Raw genomic sequence first — 23,145 nt, forward strand, 5'->3', positions numbered from 1 at the left:
CCCTCTTCAACCTTCTGCTTTCCGGAGGGGCACCTTCAACCAGCTCCGCGGTGCACTGGCGACGGCTTCCTCACCTTCACACGTGGAAATAACACTTCTTCACAGACACAATGTCGTTTCTGACTGTCAGCAGGCTAGCGCCTAAACTCCTCGGTTCAAAGGTGAGAGATGCGGCCGCCGCTTCGATGACACTTTGTCAATCGAGACATTGAAGCTAACTTTGTGCTAGCCGGCTAACGGCGAGCTAGTCGGCGTTAGCTCGCGCAGCCTCGTCCACCGCAGGGTAAAATACAGTTGATCGATTGGACGGTAAACAATCCAACAACGATCGTGTCTGGAGTCAACAGCAGCTCTTAATAATTGTTTCACATCGGGGCGACGTAGGGTGGAATTGCGCTGTTGGTAAACTTGTGCCTGGTTAGCTGTCGTTAGCGAGCAGACCGTTGGCCTGGTATTGTCACCGCCTGTAACCGGTGATCAACTACACCCGGTTAAACTTTGTCTCACAAATACACTTGTCATCTTGATTTCCGCCCAAACAATGCTTCTCCCGTTTATAACAGTGTGATTTCCTAGACGACATCTTCCAACTTTGGATGCATTCAGCTGCCCCGTTGACCTTCAGGTTAAGATTTAAGCCAATTATGTGATATCAAGCAGTTTAGACGGATCCCGACGCATTCTTCTTGGTGCCATCGTACCAAGACTCTGAACACCGTGGACTCACGGGTTGTCGTGGACTTGAATATACTATTTTTTGAATATGCCCTCTGTTAAAAGACCTTATAAATCTCAAAACATATAAAAAAAATAAATATATATATATATATATTGCTTCAATTGGCATTTCAGTTTCTCATTCATATCCCCTGTAGTATACTTGATCAACAATGATGGTGTTTTACCTTCCAGTGTCTGTCCCATGCTGTCTTACCCCACTGACCTCAGTGTGCACTACTTACACTTAATGGCCCTCATATCAGCCTTTCCCCACCACTGATGATGTACAAACACATTTTGGTGGTCCTTCCCTAGGCCCATTTTCACTGATTAACTAGCTCCAACAAAATGCCTGGTGGGGGTTGTCATAGGCATCCTATTATATGTAGTATCATCTTTTTTTCTGTCTCTTTTCTTGCATGACACCATGTGGCTCACAGTGACAATATGACATTGTCATTGCGGGGTCTTGTGATATTTTTTTTCCAGCTACTTTTAGTTTTCCCGAGGGGACGGGGGTGGCATATGTTCTTTAGAAGTCCTCCTGGATTTCGTCCTGTTTAAAAGCTGAATTGTTACAGTCTTAAAAGTGCAAAGAAATACTCTAACTCAAGTCAAGCTCAAATGCACGTTGTCTTTTAAGCACAGTTTCAGTAAATTTTAGCCACAAACCAGGACTTAGGATTTGTTGTGAATGCTTAGTGACTGATCAATCAGGTTTTGTGTGTTTGTTTGTAACACAGCCTTTGGGGGGGGGGGGGTTTACTGATCTGCCCATGAGTGTCGAGTAACTGGTGGAAGTTGGTGGCTGAGAGACACTGGTGCTCTATATTTAAGTCGCTGAGCTGTTGCATAATCTCTCTCTCTCAGCTGTGGAAAGTGTGCGTGGTGACGCAAGATCCTACCTTTTGTCTCGACAAGCCTTGGCGACCTTTTTCACCCCCAGTAGTTGTGTTTCCAGAGAGTGGACCCCCTTCCCCCTACACTCCTTTCTCATCCTTTGACAATTTAAACCAATTGACAGAGAAGTTTTGTTTGTGTGGTGAGCAGCAGCAAAAACTCAACCTTTCACTGCTTTCACTGAGCTTCCAATGAGATTACGGCCGTCCTAACACTTTCACAACCTGTGCCAGTGTTTTTTTAATCTCCTACATCCCATCATTCTCTCCCAGTTTCACCAGTAATCCAAAAGGATATTGCTTTTCCATGTATGACTTGCACTCTGACTTCTTGTAAAGAAAATGGCTAAAGGCCGTGAAGAAAAAAATGTAAACTATAGTTGCACCACAAATTGCAACTTTTGGCATAAACCTGCATTAAATGAAGATACTTTAAGATACTTACTCACTGCAGACTTAAAACAGGACTTTCTCTAGAGAGGTTTTGTTGAAGTTAAAAATAACTGACCATGAAAACCATTAACCAACAAAACGTTGCGCAAAAACATTTCCTGTTCCAATGTGTGCTTGTTTTAGACTGGAATCAAAATCAAGTGAAATGTGGAAATCACATGACAAGAATCAATACTTTATTGACATTATGAATGGTTTCTGATGCCGCGCGTTTTGTTGTTTGGTGGTCTCATGACCCGTACAAGTACTAACACATATATTATGTGTGTGTTTTTCGGTTTGTTTGTCTTTGTCTGAATATTCCTGCTATGGCAAGAGAGGAAGGTCCTGAAAGAGTTGTTGTTGTCATTTAATTGTTGCAGCTGTTTCTGATCTGTCCAGGCATGTCTTCTCCAAGTATTTCAGTGTAAATGTGGGCTAACCTTGTGTAGCGATTAACCTCCACACGTCTCAGGATGGCACGAGTAAAAATGGAAGCACGTTGAAACTTGATACTTTGGGAGACAATGCCCAGAAGGGCTTTACAGAGCAGAGGAATTTGAAGTTGGTTAAGACAGATGAATCATTTATTAATCATCCTTGTGTGTTGAGGTTCTTTCGGGTAATCCTGGTGTTTGGTGTGTAAAATGATCTTGCATTGCAATACTAATAAGAAAATCTTGTTTATTTCTTTATTTCACAGACAGCCACTTGCTTCTTTGTCGCTGCCAGAAATGCCAGCGCATCAACAACAGTAAGTTCACTCCAGTTCTCTGCTTGCTTCGTGTTTTAGGAGATTGTTAAATCTGTGGCTGAAGCAATAAAATGTGTACACAGTTGGAATTTTTTATTTTTATTTTTTTTTCCTTAATGTTAACAGAACATGCTTGACCTCTGCACTGCTATGGATCACTTCGTTTTTTCTGACACGTTTACTCTGTTTAGTTAACTACAGACTACAGTGAAGGGGATGTGATTCATTTTTAGTCTGGCTGTTTAATCAATAGCATCACTGATTGAATATTGTGTTGTTGTTTGGGTTTTTTTTTGTCACAGAACTTGAAGGATGTCCTGACAGACCTCATTCCCAAAGAACAGAGCAGGATCAAGAATTTTAAACAACAGTATGGCAAAACCAACATAGGGCAGATCACTGTGGATATGGTGAGTGATTCTGACGGTCGTAAACAAAACAAGTGATGGAACTATAAACTATATTCACATTTAGTCCTTGTGGTTCTGCGCTGCCTTATTTACTGTGTCAGGCATCACTGCTCAGCCACCTCACTCCGGTCAGTATGTGCACCGTTTTCTGCCAGCCAAGCGTTTTTGCTGAGTCGCTGCAAACTCTGCTCCGATTGGCTAATCGGGAACTGGTGCATTCGAACAATTCATATGAATTATTACTGTCTTTTTCACTGCACTGCTCCCTATTATTAAAGGAACTCCAAAGGTGTGCCGTCATATTCTCAGTTTAAATGATTATAGGAAAAGATTCCTTTTATTTAAATTTGGGAAATAGTTTCTTGAATCTTTATCATGTGATAGTCTTTATTGTACTTTACTGCCTGATGTGGACTTTGCAGGTTGCGGTTGTTTGACACTGAAATGAAGCAGATAAAGCCAATCCAATTTTTTATCAATTAAAAAAATAATGTTATGAGGCGCTCCTAATGTACTGCCCTCTCGCTTGCTTAGTAATGGTGACAAGACATATCTCCAAGAACTTTCTTCTTTAGTAATGCAGTCCATCTCTACATGGCTATCAAATATAAGGAAAACTTAACATTGTTTGTCACCTTTTTAGAAAAAGCTAATGTATAGCAGAGCTAATCCACCGTCAGATTGTACAAATGTTTCTACTGCCTGGTGGGTCGTTAACAGAAACGGGAAACTCTTATTGAACATAAAAATGTTACCTAATACAGAAATAATGTGCAGATGACGCTCACATTTATATTTAGTGTCGTGACGGTAGTTTTCACACTCTACATTCATGTGATTTGTTCTTTCATCCACAGGTTTATGGAGGTATGAGAGGCATGAAGGGTCTGGTGTATGAAACCTCTGTGTTGGATCCTGATGAGGTCGGTATTAGTTTATTGCATTTATTTATCACCTGTCGGTAGATTAAAACAAGCTTTCTAATCTGTTACCAAACAAGGTTCAAAGTCACTCGGGAACAGTTTCCAATGAGCTCGGCAACAGGAATGTTTTAATTTAGCCGTTAGTTTATAGTGAAGTTTGTTTAGAAACATCATTTTCTAGATTTATTCTGTGTGTCTGCCTCTTTAAGAGACAAGGGGCAAATAATTACTCTCTTCCCTTTAACATTGAGGAATATTGTGCTATGACTTTCGTAGCACACTATTCTGCAAAACGGTTCCACCAAAAACCTAAAAAAAAAAAAAAAAAAAAAAAAAAGTCCAGTCAAAGCGGATCGGTGAAAAACGAAATGGAGGCAATGCTAGTCGGCAGGGAGCGGCAGGCGCACACATTTAATCTGAAATGTTCTAGTTTTAAGTTAATAAACTATTATAATTGAAAAGATAATTGTTTATTCGTCAGAGCGCTTTAGGAAAAGCAATAAGCATAATTAACTTAATATTTTCTTTAGTCTTGTTAATTTGATTTGACTTCAACTTTTATTGGTTACTTGGTGAGATTGGAATTTCCCAATGTTTCAGAACCATTCATGTGTCGTCCTGCTGCCAGGACACTGCCTGTAGGGAGATAACAAATTGTCAGCGTTGTTTTGAGGAATCGGAGTTCGTCTAAAAACAATTTGGTTGTCATGAGTTGACATCTCGTTTTCTCTCCTCTCCTCTCCTCCGATCTTCTCGTATGATGCTCAGGGCATCCGCTTCAGGGGCTACAGCATTCCAGAGTGTCAGCAGCTGCTCCCCAAAGCTCCAGGAGGTGAGGAGCCGCTGCCCGAGGGCCTCTTCTGGCTGCTGGTCACGGGACAGGTCCCCACCGAGGAACAGGTGAGCGCGTCGTGGCAGCCGTGACTAAAACACCCGTCTCAAGACAGATTCTGTACTTTCACATCGCACAGTGTGACATCGTTACCCTTTTGTGCCTTTTAGTTGTTTTCTTTGTTAATTGAAAACGACACTAAGATATAGGAACTAAATAGCTGCGCTTGCTATTTAAGATCATGTTGTTCTTGTAGTTTTGCTCATGTTATGAACAGCATAATGTGTGGCCCCTTTGCTTCTGCAAAGAATGATTGATGCATAAAAACATATCCTTCAAAAACTCCTGAAATCTTTTAGTAAACTGCCAGTAACATTGGAAGATGTTGGTGTATTGGGCAGTTTTATCATTTTAAAGAAAAAATAGAATAAACCTGTTACGATAAATTAGGTTACACACGGCAGATCTGTAGCGGTGGCTTGGTCACAGTGACAGGCGTCAAGAAATCCAACCGTCTAAATCAGAGGTTGATTGAGAAACAAGCTGCAGCCTGCACACATTTTATTGTTGTGAGTTATCTTCCTGTAGGGATGTATGACGATAACGCTGTCAATAGGCTTTGTCCTTACCTGACTCTTGTACTTCGAGAGCGCAGTTGTCAACTTTTACCCTTTGATTAAATATCAGTGTTCTTTGACACGATAGATTAATCAAAGTAGGCGGCTGAGGAGTGAACTTTGAATTATTTGACTCTTGAGCATTTGGTGAGCTGCTTCCTAACTGAACAGGAAATGTTTACATGTGTATTGTATGTTGGTTTTTTTTCTTCCTCCTCCAAGGTCAACTGGGTGTCCAAAGAATGGGCGAAAAGAGCAGCTCTGCCCTCCCACGTTGTCACCATGTTGGACAATTTCCCCACGAACCTGCACCCCATGTCTCAGTTCAGCGCTGCGATCACAGCTCTGAACAGCGAGAGCAGCTTTGCACGGGCGTACTCCGAGGGAGTCCACAAGACCAAGTACTGGGAGGTCGGTTTATCTGAAGAGCTGCAGATTCGTTGTCGTCACATAATTGTCATTTATATAATGTCTAATCTTCTCGTCTTTATTGTCTCAGTTCGTCTATGAGGACTCCATGGACTTGATTGCCAAACTGCCCTGCATTGCCGCAAAGATCTACCGCAACCTGTACCGTGAAGGCAGCAGCATCGGAGCCATCGACTCCAACCTCGATTGGTCACACAACTTCACCAACATGCTGGGCTACAGCGATTCTCAGTTCACTGAGCTGATGAGGCTCTACCTCACTATTCACAGGTGCCGTGTGGAAAAAATAAAATCTGTGTTGGCTTTGATGTTAGGAACTAGTTTCTCATGTAGAAATCTGGACTCGTTCCAAGTTTCTGTCCCTGGTTACGCCTCGATCAAAGTCGTGCAGTTTTAATGTAAAGTCCGCGTGGGGCGTACAAACAAACTCAGGTGAAGCGTTTGATGAAGTGGACATCACTTCAAACATACCGAGTGGTTCCAGGACGGAGATCATATTGATTTTATTCATGGATTTTCATGCGCGAGTAGATCAGCGGGGTGATGTGTCAGGAGGAGAGCTCTTCATTTCCAACATGGCTTTAAGCTGCTGCATCAGATTAACTGTAGAATGACGATCGGCCGTTTTGTATCGATCATAAAACCAGAAGTGTCAGTTTATACTCATAATTACTGGTAGAAATATCTTGTTACAAAATTGAATGTGTATCGTGTATTTATCTTAGTCATATTTATGAACTGATGATATCAAACCTTCATGCCAGTGAAACGGTATCAAGCAAGGCTAAAAGCACAAACTCCCATCTGCATAAATATGGACAAAATTAGTTTATCTTCCATTTTTCCTCTCCATTGCTTTTTTGATGCAGTGTCCAAATCGCGCTGTGATCCAAGAGTGCAATTTACAGGTTGTAGTTATGCATGTAAAAAAGAAAAATCGGCTCGCTGCACTAAAATATTTGTGGGAACATGCTGGTGTTGAATGCATTTAATGAAGGAAAATAAGTGTCACTACTGCTCTTCCTAATTAATTCAGTCAAATATCAAGGATTATGCTCCATTAAATTCCAAATTCTCATTATTTGTATATGATTGGCATAGATGAGCTCAACAAATCTTTCCTCTGTAATCTTTGCTAAACTTTTACAACCTGACAGTAGTCTGACAGTCTTAAATGTGTCACAGGACTTTTAAACCCAGATTATATGACGTCTATCTAACGCAGTCTGTTTAGTCATCAAGTTCCCACTCATGCAGTGAATGTGTCACATGTTGTAACCTAATCTGTGATTTTATGTCCGTCTAGGATCAGAATCATTCAAGGTTTTGGACCACAGCTTGGATACAAAGGGCAAAGCCTGCCAGCCTGCACTTTAAAATGACTGATTGTACCGCATTGTCCAGGAAACAATGTTTGCCCCCTAGTGTTGAAAAGTAGTAAATGCCACGCGAGCCAATAACCCATAATCCTCGGCTGTTTTAGGAACTATGATTTTTATTTTTAGCATTGATGATTGAGTCGGCTGATTTGATGTAAATTTAGTTCCCTTTTCTTTCTCTGTGACGTTACAGTGACCATGAAGGCGGCAATGTCAGCGCTCACACCAGCCACCTTGTGGGCAGCGCCCTGTCTGACCCCTACCTGTCCTTCAGCGCGGCCATGAACGGTCTGGCCGGTCCTCTGCACGGTCTGGCCAATCAGGTTCGGACAAAACAAATCATTGTTTTACCGAAAACATTTGCTCCAGTGGGAGTTTCAGCGGTTCCAGATAAAGTTCACATTGGATCGACTGTTCACATTTTGTCACACTGTGATGCTAATAACATAACATGAAGGTGGATTACTAGAATAAAGCATCTTCAAACTATTCTTTTTAGTCGTCGCTGTTTCAGTGTTGAATTATGAAGCTTGTTTTGGAGTTGGGAGACCGTTGACCACCACAGCTTGTTCACCAGCAGTCAAAGGAAGGTCACTCCTCCATTAAGCCTGCAAGCTGTCAAAGTTTCCTCGTCCAATTCCAGCACATTTTACCATCTGGTTTTTGTGTTTTCTAATTAAAATCAATCATATGATTTGGCCACACGTTCTGCTGACATTTAAGAATCTCCAAAACACAAAGAGTCCGGTGAAACAGGATTGACTTGTTTCTGGTACCATCAGAATGGAGAGCTTCAAAAGAATTATTGACGTCAGCTTATTTATTTTGATGCTGGATTGTGATTGAAGTGGCTGTTTGGTGCTGCGTCTTGCAGGAGGTGCTGGTGTGGCTGACTGCTCTGCAGAAGGAGCTGGGAGGAGAAGTGTCTGATGAGAAGATGAGGGATTACATCTGGAACACTCTCAAATCCGGAAGGGTAAAGAGACGCTACGTTTATCAGCAGCACTTGTCATTTTTCACTCTGCTATTCACTGATCAACCATAACATTAAAACAATACATATAATATATGGGAGCTCGTATTTTTAGATTTATTCTCATAGATTCTGAGTCTATTGTCTCAGCTTTTCGATGTCTTTTCAACCTGTATCACAAACATAGAGGACAAAATTTTCCTCTTCTGCCTAATAAATGACACCAACTGATGTGTGAGGTGATGAATAGATGAGTGTTATTATATCAGGATATTATCACTGACCAGTGTAATTCTAATAGAATGATCTATCATCTTTTCTTGATGACATATTTTCAGGTGGCTTACGTCCTCTGAAAACAAAAAAAAAAGGATGATACTTGATATAATTCTACTTTTCTCGATTAGTTTTTTCTACATGCCTTTACACTTTGGAAAAGTAATGCTTGAGATTTTGCAGTTTTTGCATCACAAATTACATTTTACCACCTGAACACAATCCTCCAAATTGTTCTGTCAAATCAGTTTGACTTTGTTTATATGGTGCTTTTACGTTCAAATAAAATACAGAGAAAAATCCTCATTTCTACCGTGAGAGAGTAAAGGACAAAGACATAACAGGACAGGATCAAGAGAAACAAATGTTTTGACATTAAACATCGAGCTAATCAATACATTTCAGATTTGATGAAGGTAGAAAGGAAAAAGAGAAGAGATCACAGGCTACAGAAATACATAAAGTTAAAGATCTGTAAGGGGAATATATTGACGTATGAGACTGAGAAAAGAAAAGCCTAGAAGGTCTCCCAGCAGACTAAACCTGATGCAGAAATGATCTGAGGTGACCTGAGCCAGCCGCAGCTTTGAGTTTTATTAATTAGGAAAGTTTTAAGCTTCATTTAATCAGTGGAGACCAGGGAGCTGATAACTGACAGATCTGCCTCAGATTCTTCTTTTAGAAACTCTGGGAACCTTCGTAAAATCAATATGGAAACAGAGCAATTTGAATACAGAAACTATCAGAGTAATGTAATTTATTCTTGGGGAAAAAGCTTCTCTTTGTTGTGATACTTGACTGTATGTCGGCTCACTTTGAAAAGAAACGTCTTGGCTGCAGGTGGTGCCCGGCTACGGCCACGCTGTTCTGAGGAAGACCGACCCCCGTTACACCTGCCAGCGAGAGTTCGCCCTGAAGCATCTCCCCAACGACCCCATGTTCAAGATGGTGGCTCAGCTTTACAAGATCGTTCCCAACGTGCTGCTGGAGCAGGGCAAGGCCAAGAACCCGTGGCCCAACGTGGACGCTCACAGCGGAGTGCTGCTGCAGGTGAGGCACACAAACCAGTCGTATTATCTGGCCGCGCCGAACGCAGACCCCGAAGCCACTTGACTTGTGTTTCTCCCCTGCGTGTGCGCAGTACTACGGCATGACCGAGATGAATTACTACACGGTGCTGTTCGGCGTGTCCCGCGCGCTCGGCGTGCTCGCCCAGCTGGTGTGGAGCAGAGCCCTGGGCTTCCCGCTGGAGCGCCCCAAGTCCATGAGCACGGATGGACTGATGACTTTGGTCGGAGCAAAGTCGGGCTGAAGCGCCACCCGAGAGACGGCGGGGGTTAGTGTGAAGGGTGGGAGGAGGTGGAAATATCCCAAAAAGAAAAACAAAACAAAAGGCAGACATGCATTGACCCCACCCTCCCTCCCCCTCCATCATGTCCAACCCCAGGGATTTAATGGGATTCAAAGAGACAGTACGCTTTTAATGTCATTTCACACAAAAGAAGGGCCTTTTAAATTGTCGCACCAGTAGTGTTTAAGTGTTTAAATCGACCACTGAAGAGCTGTTCCTGTCATGTGTTTATATTTGGTGCAGACGTTAGACACGTACATGTAACCCACTATAGTCTGCTATCGCCGCTACACCCCCCCACGTTCCTCATTAGGAGTCTGAACTATGACATTCAAAGGGAATTGTGGGAGTGACCTAGACTTCTATTTGTTTAAAAATCTCCAGGTTAATTTTACCCCCGTTCGGTTCAGTTTTTTCCCCCCCTCTATGCAATGTTGTCATCTGGCTCAGCTGGTCCAAACTTTTTCACTCCCACATACGAACACTCCAGTTTAGGAAGACAAAGGCTCCTCACTAGTAAAACTTACAACCCCCCCCTTTTAAATAAAAAAAGATTTCAAAGAAATGAAGATCGGTTAAAAGATACTGCCCCTTTAAATCTTTAGTGTCCCCCTTTTTTCTCCAACTTGTAGTTTGTTTTTTCTTTTAAAAGATGACCTGTATGACCTCTATGATCAAAATAACTATGTTTTATAGTCTTCTGTCTCTTCTGCTTTACTTTCCTCTCAACGCGCTTCTTCTTTTTTTTTTTTTTATTAAATGGAGTCTCTCTGCTCAACGGGTCTAATGAGCGGTAGAGAATCAAGAATGATGTACAGTAACAACTCATAGCAAAGGGTGTTGTTATACAATCCTTAAGAGCAAGCTTGAATCCGAAGTGGGATGTTGGGAGCGGGGGAGGGATGGGGAGGGAGCTTTGTATTAAATTTGTTTAAGTCCTGTCTTATTTGAGTTTGTACTCGCTTCGTCCTCGCAGGAGAGCGCTATAAACTTCAACTACTCCAAAATGAGCACTTGCTTGATTGGCATCCCTGATTTAGTAGCAGTAGACACCCTCCCAGGATGATTGTGTCCCTTCTTATAGGGTTTTTTTTTTTTTTTTTTTTTTTTTTGGTGTTTGAATTTGTATAAAAAAACCAAACTAAACTAATCTTTGGTTTCTCATTTTGTGGTTTTATTTATACTTTGTGTACATAGGTATATATATGTATAGCTTGAATGTATGAGCTCTGTGCGATCACTTGCTTGTAACAACCACAATGAGTACCACCGTTCACCAACGTGTCCCGGTGTCCAGTCCCGCTGTAACCTTCTGCCTCACTGGCCACTGTGAAATCCTGACGGCGAACAAAATGCGAATCCTGCAGCTATCTTGTACATACACAATTTGTCGCCTGGCTCTGGGTTTAGCTGGTGCTTTTATTTTTATTTTTTATTTTTTTCCTTCCTTCTTTAACTCGATCGTTTCAAGCTTGCTCTTAAAGTCCCGGGTTCGTCAGCACTCCAGTTTTCGTGTGGCTTCAGTTCTCGCGTCTCTCCTTGGGACGGTACTCATGTTTAGTCAGTCGTTCACGCGGATGTTTGATTCTCTCTGCTCTGCTACCTTCTCTCTTTCACAAACCTTCTTTTTCTTTTCTTTTTGCTCTGTGTGTGTGTGTGTGTGTGTGTTGTGGTGTTTTTACCATGCGGCGGCTTCTCCACAAGGTTGTGGTTACTTTGATCGTAGAGGAGTATATAGAGGTTGTACGTGATAACTGGGAGAATTCATAGCAGATGGATTCGGTGAAAAACACAAAAGGAGATTGGGGCTGGACGGGTCGAGAAAGGGCGAGAACAGCTTGCGGGAGCAACTATTGGAAAAACCTATCAAAAAATGAAAAATAATAAAGGTTTTTAATAACAACTTGTTTGGTCTCAGTTTGTTTCCCGAGAAAGAAAGTTAGAAAACAAAGTGGCTCCTTAGTTCAAACAGGAAGTCGACGTTCTTTGGGTTTGCTTAACGATAAAGTTGAATGCAGTGAGAACGGGGCTCAAAGGGTTAAAGTCGAGAGAAATTCAGTTTTCACACTCCGTCTGTTCCATTTAAGTAACAGTCGTGTGTGAGGCTCAAACTACCAACCTGAGGAGTCAATAACCTATTCTAACTGGTCATATGGGGCCATCTACGCCTCTTTATCTAATGGGGTCGGGGGTGACGGGGCTGATGGCAGCTGACCGGGTCAAGGCGGGTTTCACCCCGTCGGCTTCACGTCGGCAGTCCATCACAGAGCAGACTCACATTTCAAGTCAAGTCCTTTGTCACAGTTCTACGCAGTGTAATGCACCCATAAATATTTCTAGTACTTGTTCCACACTGAAATGACAATTTGAATAGCCCACAGGCCTTTTCCAGTCGCCACTTGACCTCAAATTCTATGTTTTTGAACTTCGGCCGGAACGACGACAGGCACACTGCAACGATGGCCTCTCTAATAAAACAAAGAAAATTAATAAAGCGCAACATTGAGATGACTTGAGTTTCCAAATGTTTATCATAGATGAAAAACAATAACTCGTGAGTCAAATACAGTGATTGAACAGGTGGAAATATTGCATTTAGTAATTAAAAAAAGAAAAAAAAAATATATATATATATAACTTGCAATAAGTTAAAAGCCAATTAATGTGTGCAAACGAAGGGCTAAAGTGTTGGTAAATATCGTTTTCAGGTTTGTCCTGCTCATGTGTAAAACTAGCCTATTTTTTATTTGTGCATGAGGGTGAATCTTCACTCTTTCACTTTAATCAAGTTTCCGGGCGGCATGCAGTTCTTCTCCTCACCATTGAAGGGTGGGGGCGCTGGTCCTGAACGCCACTTTAAATCAGACAGCCGCTCAATTTCAAACTGGGAACTCGGATTTTCTAATAAAAAATAAGCTCGGGGACTCTGAGGAGCAGCAACAGGAAGCTGATCCATGTCTGTGGAGGCTTCTGTCTGAAGGTAATAAAAGTATTATTAATATTCAGCCCTGTGTTGTGTATGATGGTGCTGAGGACTGGAGCTCTGGATGCGTGTTTACGTATTTCAGGTTATTTTGTGGATGTTAATCTGGATTTGATTCTCGTTTTTTCCCCCATTAACGTTCATATGACTTTCAGACAAGACGTCAGGAAATGTCCAGGAAATTCATACAAAAACTTTAATTGTGGCTTTTCGTGTCCAATCGTGGCCCTGAAGCCACAAATGGACACGATGGGATTCAACACATTTAACAAGCAAACCCTCACCAAGATGAACTGTTGTACCTCTCAAGAAACAGTCCATATCTTTTTTTACGGATTTATATTTGATATTTATTCCACAGCTTTACTCCACATATGGTGACACACAAACATTTCAAACTTTAGGAATCTTAAAATGTAAGTTCCATTTCACAGAACATTTTCTGGGTATTATTCTTTGCTTTTTACATTATTTGAATGGTTTTGGGGTTTGGTTATAGTTAACTTTTCTAAATGATCTAGAAAAAAAAACCAAGATGAAATGACCTTTTTGTGTTTTGTTTTTTTTAACTCAGTGACGCTTGACTTCAATAAATCTTTCTTCTTTTGTATCTTGACGATCCTGAAAAGGCGCCTGGTCCAAATGCCCACCTCTTCTATGTGCTGGTATTAATAACTGGCCCACATACCGTCGCCCCACTCTGGTTTCCTTCTGGTCAGCTGTGTCCTTTTCTCCATTTGGCCTCCGCCGTTCCATTAAAAGTAAAACCTGCTGAGCGTCACCGAGATCCGGACGACTCGCGAACCAGACTGACGAAGAGAAGTCACACCTTCGGGTTTTGATTTTTTTTTTTATTTAAATAAAGCTTTATGGGTACATCCACACTATTTACATCGGTACATTTGGGGATTGCAACATTAAAAGTGACTGAAGTCCAAAGTGACGTCTCTCTCTCTCGCGCTCTCTCTCTCTCTCCCTCCCTCTCTCCCTCCCTCCATCTTGAAGATGGGGGGATGTGTGGCTTTAATTCAGACTCACTCTAATGTCTTTATGTTTTATTGGCACTAACAGCAAAGCTCGAGGAACTTCAAGGAGAAAAAAACAAAACAAAAAAAAAACAAACCTTGAAGCAAATAAATCGAATAATGACCTTTAAAACCTGACGGTCAGTTTGGTCATTCCCAGTGTAACAAAGCCGATAATGTGAACCTTCCCAAAAGTGTAATGAAATAGAAAGTATAGCGAAGGCCATAAGATTCTATTATTACATCATTGGCAGGTTATTGTTTATTATCACGCCGTCTGTTGCTACAAACATCAAACTTAAAAGTTCCTTAACGATGCAGCATTGCTGAGAATTCAGATCTGGCCCGTGAGTCACGTTCCTCTTTAGGCATCAGTCGGTTTCTGTCAGCGCGTCGTCGTCCCGATGACGACTCGTCATCTCACGTTTTTCAGTCTGAAACGAAAACTTCGGACACAAACTTGTGATTCAGGTCCAATTTTCTGCAGGTCGACTCGACTCCTTCCTTTCCTGCGATACAAATACTTTAGTGTAAAAGGTGAGATGTGCCGAGATGACGTCTGACTCTAAGACTTTCAAGTGTGGATATAAAGCAAAGCTACAGTAAGAAAGAAAATACCTTTAACTCTCTTAATACGTCAGCTGAGCCTCACATATTGGGTTTATGTTTAAAGTACTGATTATAGTTGAGCGTTGAATGGGAAAGAGTTTCAGCTGTATTGAAGGTCTGTAATGTGAGCTTGAGTTATTATGGAGCTTCGACTGGATGATCCACCGACACAAACCACACATTTTCATTTGCCTCATGATTCTGATAAACAGGAAAAAAAAAAAAAAAAAGGTTGTAGATTTACAGGACAGCTTAAATAACCACAAATCAAAACATTCTTTTTTTTCAGTTTTTCCAGAAAAAAAAAACAAACACTAAACACGCCAAAAAACTATCAATTTAAAATCTTTAATAACTTACTGTGGTTTTTATTTTCATTTAGATCATTTTAAACATTAACAGTGACTCAACAGGCCTGTTTAGATTTGAATACACATTCCTCATGCATTGATGATTAACTGACCCTCCACTTTCACATGACCTGAAAAAATAAAACAAAACACATCAGCTTCAAAAAAAAAAAGAAAAAGATAATCAAGTCACAGTTCAGTCTTTTCCGAGAGCGAATCTGGAGCGTGCGGACTAAACCAACTGCCCGTCACCTCGTGACCTTCAGCGACTTTATGCACCCCCCCCCCCTCGCACAACTAATACAATCGGTGAACGTCTCACTCTTGATATGAAGAATAAATCCCAACGGAGCCGAACTCCGGCCCCGACAAAGCAACACGCAAATGCTCGAAATGTACTCGCCTTATCTTGGATCCGTTACGTCCATGCAGCTCAATAAATAGAAATAAAAGCTCCCACAAATTAAGCATGACGAGGATAAATGATTTCGCAATGTTTTATTCTACAGCCCGTCGCCACGTTTTATAGGGAGAATGTGCACGACAGCGAAGCGGCGCGAGGAGGAGGTGGGGGTGGGGGTGGGGTGTAACAAACAACCACCCCTTCAGATTTTTGTCTCATTTGGCAAAATTAACCACAAAAATAAAGCAACTTCTCTTTAATTTGTTTTCAACGCGTCAAAGAGACGTCATCGTGTGGATCCATTCAGGCTGTGCAAAGTTTAAATGCCTCATCGCTCCTTTTTCTTTCCTCCCCCTCAAAGCTGGGCTGTAAAATAAGGCATTCATTAATAATAATAATAATTAAAAAAAAAACTGGCAGCCTAAGTCTCATTCTCCAAACACACAATGCTCACAGCACAACAACCAGGTTAAAGCTAAACTCAGATCGTCTCATTGCGCAGCGACGACGCTTCTTCTAACGTCCCGAATCATGGCACCTTTTAGTTTGGATCTTCTTTACATCAAATGTGCACCGGTAAATCCCAAGACTTGAAATTGAGTTATGATTTTGTTGAAACAGTTTTTTTTTATGTCAGAAAATATATTAAAATTGACCTGAAACTAAAGCAAAAAAAAAAAAAAGAAAAGAAAAGTGAAAGGCAGCAAAATGATCCCAGAGCAGCAGTTTACTTGATGTGTAGAAGTTAGAACAGTAACCTGGAGCCAGAGAGAACTACATGTCTGGCTTGTGTCTCAGAGGAAGAAAGCAAAAACAAAACAAAATAACGGTGGAGTTCCTAATAACACTCTCAGCATGAAGGTAGCAGTGAAGTACTGCGAGAAAGTGTAACTGCTAGAAAGCAACAGCCATGGTGGATTCCTTCTGCTGGAGAGCGTTCACCCTGAAGAGAAGGGAGACGGAGGCAGGGGAAGGAGGCGGGGCAAAAAGAACGAATTCTGCTAAGGGGGGGCGGAGTCATCGCCTAGTTCCTCTGCAGACACTAGTGGAGGCTCGGAAGTGGAGAAACCGACGAAGCGGCATCATGCAGGTCTGAAAGGTGTTAGCGGAGATACGGTGGGGCGGGGGGGGGAGTGGGGTCGGGGGGTGGTGGTTTGCGGTTTAAGGCCAGGTGAGGACGTACAAGGAGGGCGAGATCACGTCTGGTGCACCTCGTGAAACATCAGCTCCCGGGGGATACGAGTCTCTGGGCCGTATATCTTGCCCGCTCGCCGCTCGAACGCAGCCACATTCTGCTTCACCACCTCGTCGAAGAACATGGTGGCTAACTGGGAGTGCAGCAGGGAGCGGAACTCGAAGGAAATCTGTGGCAGGCAGAGGACAAGCAGAGTGAAGAGTCAAATAATCCAGTGTGACAATCAAAGGTCAGAGACATGGCGCCCTTTTCTCAGCGGGACTTGTTTTCATTTTTCATTTTCAATGAGGAAACAAAACTTTGCTGAAACGTTCCCACTGCGCACCGCGGCCGGAGTGAAGCGTTCTTCTGCACACGTGTGAGCAGACGGACAATAGTGACGTTTCCCTCCAGCGCGCCATGACTTCCAGTCGACTTTCACTCGGCAACTTCACCGTCTTTATGAATGTCCGTGTACTCACTAGCGTCAATGTTTATAGCGTGTTGTTCTCTGCTTGCTTGCGTGTGGTTTCGTTACAAAATAAACAAACAACAGCACCCACTAGTGGCTCAAGATGAAAACACCGTTTTCAGCAGTTTTCCATGGAACCAGACATCGTTTTCAAAACGTTGCCATTCAAACACAAAGATGCAGCTCTGCTAGCCAAGATGCTAGACCCAACCAAAAATGTCTTAATGGCCAATAACAATAAACGTGAAAAACTTGACCGTTTTAGACGTTGTAAATTAAATAACTGTCTTTTTCATTGGATACAGGATTTTCCTGACGGCCGGCCAATCGGAGCTGAAGGGCCTCATGATGCCCAGCTCTGCATCGGGGCGTCCACAGCCACAATATAACTATTAAAGCCAATAAACTTTCATTATATACTCTGCCATCATTAGTGGAAGTTAATTTAGGACGTGGCTGTTACACATGATGTCATATTGATAGAAAGTGCAGACTTCCTCTAACCGAGGCAGTAGAAGAGGAAAAAAAAAAAACCTTGTTGATACTCACAGAAAAGTCTACTGTGCAGGTGCGAGGGTATCCGGGAATGCCGGGACTAAAGCGCCATATCGTCTCCAGGTGATTGAACAACTTTCCGTCGGTACACACCGCCTGAAACAACCCGGAACCAGACGGCCAGGTTAGAAACTCCACAGCAACGTGTGAGTGTAACGGACACAATCGTGTTTCCCGAGCTGGGCTCACTTTCAGGAAATTGCTTCAATTAAAACTTTTATTAAATTTTAGCAGCGGCGAAAGAACAAATTACAGGACAATTACATCATTAAGTATTTGACTAAATAGACACCGTCTGGGGTCGCTATTGAAAAACAACAAAAAAAAGGGTTTGACGGTTCAGTGAAAGTCTGGGTTATTTGTTTATTTCATTTAAAGGGGAGGAAAATGACTCATAACAAACACTAACATTATTGATATTAAGCACTTTTGAGTTTATTCCTATAATTTAAAAATCTAGAGCTGCTGCCGAGTACACCTATAACTTTAAATTAGAATCCAACCTTTTCATCTGCATGTTTATAGAAAATTATTTCCGCCTTTCAGCAGTCAAAACTTTATCTACATTTGTTTTAAAGATTTTATTTGGGTAAAATAATTGAATGCACCCTATTAAAGTAAAGAGATATGTTTTTTTTCCAGCTTTTTGTTGGAAACATTCCAATATATTAGTAGTAAAATTATTAATAACTTTCTCCGCCTCTCCTTTTTAAGAACTTCAAACCAACTTCAGTACACAGACGTCACATCGTACACCGGGAGGTTTTTCTTACTTTGACTAGATGAGGCCGAACACTGGTGATCATAGACGTGTATCTCTCCACCATAGGAGGGAATCCCACTTCCAGCTGAGCTTTGGAGTGGCCGGCCCGCTTCATGATGGTCTGGGACTTCTTACACCAAGGCACAAAGTGCTTGTAATCGTCAACGTTGGCCACGACATCGTACATTTCCTGCATAGAATACCTAGAAGAGAAAACAAAGGAAAGATTAACTTTGCTTTTGGACGCTGAAAGCAGAGCCGTTAGTGGCTCATACGAGAAAGTTACCCAAGTATCCTCCGCTCAGAGTACTCCTTTCTTTTGTTGGTGAGGCTGATGAAGTTTCTGCGCTGGGGATTCGTTGTCATTGTGTCCCAGTCTTGAAGGCAAAGCACCCTGGGAGATCTCGTCATCAAAATGCCGCATGATGACAAATGTCTGAAAGGTAAAGAGGGGAAACTGTTCGAAAGCCTCATTCTGGAACGCGTTCGATCGGCCGGAGCCTCGACAAAAAGAAACCGCCGCCACATTCCAGCGAGTGCATGAGCGCGCGCACACACACACAGAGCTGCACCAGGGGCTTCCTGAATCATGTTAATGTTTACAACACCCTCACCTACCTCTTTCTCTGTTGAGCTTTTAATGAGAAGCCCTTTTTTTTTTTTTTTTTTACACATGACTGGTACTTGTTGAACTGGAGAGCAGAGTTTTCTGGCACCCAGAGTTTAAATTCTGAGCAAATCTGATATGATGAATTTTCTCTGAGGAGAACGACCCGCCAAGTGACCCCACACCACCCGTAGTTCCCCAAAATCCTGACCTACATTATGATTACTGCCATCAAACATATCAGAAAGATCAGCCTGAGACGTCACGTTGGAAGTTTCCTTTGAAGCCCATATAAACGTCTCAGATGTGTGTCAAATTACATACTCGACGTTAACAACATTCCAGAGTTTGTTCAACATTTAAAACTCCTCAATCACTCGACAGAGGTCAGAACATTATGAAACAAAGTTTTCCTGAAGCAATGACATTAAAACGTCTATGTGAAATGATCCAAACCATAATAAACAAAATGTGTCCGTGCGGCAATCAAACAATCTTCATAGTTTCATTTCTTGCTCTCGGAATCGGGGAAAATATTGTAAAACCAATTTAGTGAGAAAATCGGCTTTATATAAAACCTGTCCTGCTGTGTTGTTTAAATAATTTCATCCAAAAGCCTCTAAGCTATATATATATATATATATATATATATATGTATGAGGCTGGCTAATGATCCAAGCCTCCTGTTAACATCCAGCATAATTTTCCTACATTTAAATGGTCCTGCTCACTTTAAAACACTAAATGTTAAGCCATTAACCTCTGGTGAGTGCATTTGTGTATGTGACTCCATTAGACTCTGTTTGGACGTCCCTGATTTAATCTGTATATATAAAACAGAATGTTATGTTTATGCACACGTTGTGTTTTCAGTGTGTTGACACAATTTAAAGTGCTTCACGGATAAACAAGGGAGGACAAGGAAATAAATAGCGGAGAATATTGGTAAACAGGAGATATGTCAAGAGAAATGTTGAAATCCAGAGACAATTGAAAAGCCAAATGAGAAAACACAAGTTGAAAAGAGGAATAAAGTTAGAAATGATCGCTTCAAGCTGAAGAGGTAGACTTTAAAAATCAGTTAAGAGGTTTTGTACTTATAAGTGAATACACTGAAATCGACCTCAGAACTACTAGCGACCGTGTTATCGAGTATTTCTCACAAAAAGCGGGGTGTAGTAATGCGCAGGCTGGGTTCGGCTTTGGTTCCCTCCAGCCGGTGACCTTCTCCCGGGGCAGCGCCTGACCAGCAGATCACCGAGAGCCGAATACCTCCAGCCTTTAATAATAGAACCGGGACGATCCGAGCCAGGCTCACCTGATGTTCTGCCGCTGGCATCCTCTCTGCACCGCCGTACGGCAGGAGCGAGGGGAGCCCACCGTGGCGATGTGGAGGAAGTCGCTGACTGTCCGCACACCCATGGGTAACCTCCGGGCACCGGCCGCGGCTGCCATCAAACCAGCCGCTCTGACGCCTGGCTGCGTGACGCTGAGCCCCGGGGTCTGGTCCGAGACCGGGGGCAGGGGGCTTTTCTCACACTTGACAATCCAAACCCTCCAACCACTGTATCAGGACGGAATTTGGTTTAAAAAAAAAAAAAACTAAAACACCGCGTACCGTTAAGCGTTTATCCGGACCAGCTGCACCTCCGACGGGTCTCTCGTTCGAACCCGTGAGCGCTACCAGCTGCTAGCGTTAGCTAGCACGGTTTCATAACAGACCGAGCAGACGCGGCGTTCGGCCGCGATCCTCGACTTTTTCCAGTGATACTCACATAACGTCCCGTCTCCGGCACCTGACCCGCTACACCCAGCGTTCAGGATGGTTTTGGTTGCGATTCAGCGTCCGAAAGTGGCCGAGCCGCGGACGACCTTCTGCGGCTAAACTGAAACACCGGCGGGACACACTGTTCTCTCTACTGTCCGCTCCGTCCTGCCCAACGGCTCCGCAAGGAACCTCCGCCCCCTGCCGGCCTGGAGTAGAACAGCACGTACGTCTTTAAATGGAATTCAATTCAATTCAATTCAATAATTATTTTATGTGATGTTTGTGTAAAATACTCTTCCGTAAGGTGCCTCTTGGGACATTTTTTCAAAATTCTTTGCGATTTTTTTTCCAGAAACGGTTAGCCAAATCAACTGTGGTAACAACCTATTGCTGAACGTTTCATTCCCCCTGTTTATGACCGTGCTCCAACAGTGCAGAACTAGTTACTCGCTGTAAAAATGTCAGAAAAATAAGAATTAAAAACAAAAAATGAATAAGATTTAATAGCATCCCAGGATACTAATCTTTGGGCCTTGCCACTCGGGCAAGCACATGAAAAAGAAACCTTGTAAACATATTCCACCGTGTCCGCAGTCTGTGTTTTCATTGTTGGACAGTTTAATGTTTTCCTTGGAAGCTACTTTCAGCACACATCACTTATCTGATCCATCCGAAATATTAAAATTGATTCGCCTCATCAAAAGCTGCAATTTGTACAAGTTGTCTGATGTGTTCATTCAAGTGGCCACTGGGTGGCAGTATAACTCTAAAATGAACAACATGGACGTCTGAGGAAAGAGAAAGTCATCAGAATGAAGGCTGCTCTAATTAACGATGACAGTTTTAGTGCAGCTTGTTAAGTAATCTATGTTTCTGCATGTGAACAGTTGTGTTTCGTTACAAGAGAATCACCTTTTAATCTTCTGAGCTTAAAATATTTAACACAGTTAAATTGTTGTGTATGTTTGCTATGATTAAGGACACCTCTGAATTAAAGTAAATAATTGTGGACTCTAACAAGGCTGGAAATGTCATCTCATAATCGATTTACTGAGGATCCGTGTTCTTGATTTCTTCATAAACTTTTGATTGGGCTGGTCTAAATACTGTAATCCTAAGGGGGACTTATAATTCCCTTTTATTCGGAGCCTCCATTTGACCTGGGCCAGCTCCGACTGCAGGACACTGTGAAACAATGTAGAGAGAAAAACTATTCTAAAATAGTAAACAAAATATGATCACTGTTATTAGTGATTGCTTCAAATATAAAATCCAAACTTCCAGATGTATCTGTTTGAAACAGACATGAATTGACTGGCATTACAGTCTAGGAGGAAAGAAAAATTATCAAAACAAATCATTAGGCCATTTCTAATTTAACTTAAAGCTTTATTGTTAAACCGTTGATGCATCACAAGTGCAAAAAGGCCCAATGAGAAGCTGCAGAGGGCTCAGAAATACTGCTGCAGGATCATTGGCATCTCTGCTCTGTTTCTTATTTCTTTCAGTAAAAGGCAAGATGATGCCACCTGAAGCCAACCTTCTCAAAGAAAGACAGGTCATCTCCTATAAATGCCTGCAGTCCTAGAAACATCTCAATGTTTCTATCAGAGCAGAATCCAGTCACAGATAAAAGAGATTGTTTGTTTTTAATCTCCTGTGCTGTCAAACCGCTCGATAAATAAATGACTAAACGTCTCTTCTTTGGGTGCATTTATTCCTCACTTTTGTTGTTGCCTGCTTACCCCATTATTCTTTTTGAGGTGTCATGTCTCTCGTTATGTGTTTTTAATAGTAACCTAAAGATAAAAACTAGAAAGGTTCTGTCACATCAGAAGTCTTTCAGAGAAATCAATGTTTAACATCTCTGTTGATGTTCCGTATGTCTACGGTCTAACGTCACTTTATGAACGCCTTTATATTTTATCTCTGGTTGTTGTGTATATAACCAGTAACAGTACACACATTAGCTGATACTGTGATCTGGGTGGAGCGCAGAGGCGGCAAGTAATCCTTTACTCAAGTTTTTATCAGTATGATGACCTCTCACTTTTACTCCTTACATATGAAGACAAGAGTGTTTCTCCTCCTGACATTGTTCAAACTGGCTCATTCCTTGTTTTAATGTTCATGAAAACGATTCAGCTGCAGTGAAACATCCAAAGCAGCGTAGCAGTTCTTCACACTGAAGCTGCAAAATGTTTCCAACTCAAATAGATGAGTCAAATAAAATATATATATTCTATTCTATTCTATTCTATTCTATTCTATTCTATTCTATTCTATTCTATTCTATTCTATTCTGTTCTCTTCTGTTCTATTCTGTTCTATTCTAAGCACAGTTAGCCTCTCAGTACTTCCAATTTAAGTACAGAATGTGACTACTTTTGCCAATTCTGGTGATATCTGTGTGCATGTACTGGAGAAGGTCCAGGGAACAG

The 23,145-nt window shown here is 41.9% G+C and overlaps 2 protein-coding genes across 2 annotated transcripts; one reads left to right on the forward strand and one right to left on the reverse strand.

The window, feature by feature from the left end:
- cs (citrate synthase) lies at positions 1–10,938 on the forward strand. Its single transcript, XM_080470347.1, has 11 exons — positions 1–161; positions 2,755–2,805; positions 3,108–3,215; positions 4,073–4,138; positions 4,907–5,038; positions 5,810–5,998; positions 6,087–6,286; positions 7,589–7,718; positions 8,270–8,371; positions 9,485–9,694; positions 9,786–10,938. The coding sequence occupies exons 1-11, from the start codon at positions 111–113 to the stop codon at positions 9,954–9,956; spliced, it is 1,410 nt and encodes a 469-aa protein (XP_080326473.1). The 5' UTR covers positions 1–110; the 3' UTR covers positions 9,957–10,938.
- A 4,009-nt stretch (positions 10,939–14,947) lies between these two features.
- coq10a (coenzyme Q10A) lies at positions 14,948–20,886 on the reverse strand. Its single transcript, XM_080468725.1, has 6 exons — positions 20,712–20,886; positions 20,255–20,500; positions 18,616–18,765; positions 18,340–18,532; positions 17,561–17,662; positions 14,948–16,729 (listed from the first exon to the last, which is right to left on the reverse strand). The coding sequence occupies exons 2-6, from the start codon at positions 20,389–20,391 to the stop codon at positions 16,562–16,564; spliced, it is 750 nt and encodes a 249-aa protein (XP_080324851.1). The 5' UTR covers positions 20,392–20,500; positions 20,712–20,886; the 3' UTR covers positions 14,948–16,561.
- Between the last annotated feature and the right edge of the window lie 2,259 nt (positions 20,887–23,145).

Source organism: Lipophrys pholis (genome assembly GCF_963383615.2).
Source record: "Lipophrys pholis genome assembly, chromosome: 8".
Taxonomy (NCBI): domain Eukaryota; kingdom Metazoa; phylum Chordata; class Actinopteri; order Blenniiformes; family Blenniidae; genus Lipophrys; species Lipophrys pholis.

Excerpts from the sequence above, each read along its gene's own strand:
- coq10a (XM_080468725.1), bottom strand. The coding sequence starts at position 20,391 with ATGGCAGCCGCGGCCGGTGCCCGGAGGTTACCCATGGGTGTGCGGACA. Across the intron at positions 18,533-18,615 it reads TCTGAGCGGAGGATACTTGG|GTATTCTATGCAGGAAATGT; the intron begins GTAACTTTCTCG and ends TTTCTCTTCTAG. Across the intron at positions 17,663-18,339 it reads TTCGGCCTCATCTAGTCAAA|GCGGTGTGTACCGACGGAAA; the intron begins GTAAGAAAAACC and ends GGGTTGTTTCAG.
- cs (XM_080470347.1), top strand. The coding sequence starts at position 111 with ATGTCGTTTCTGACTGTCAGCAGGCTAGCGCCTAAACTCCTCGGTTCA. Across the intron at positions 162-2,754 it reads CTAAACTCCTCGGTTCAAAG|ACAGCCACTTGCTTCTTTGT; the intron begins GTGAGAGATGCG and ends TTTATTTCACAG. Across the intron at positions 6,287-7,588 it reads CTCTACCTCACTATTCACAG|TGACCATGAAGGCGGCAATG; the intron begins GTGCCGTGTGGA and ends GTGACGTTACAG.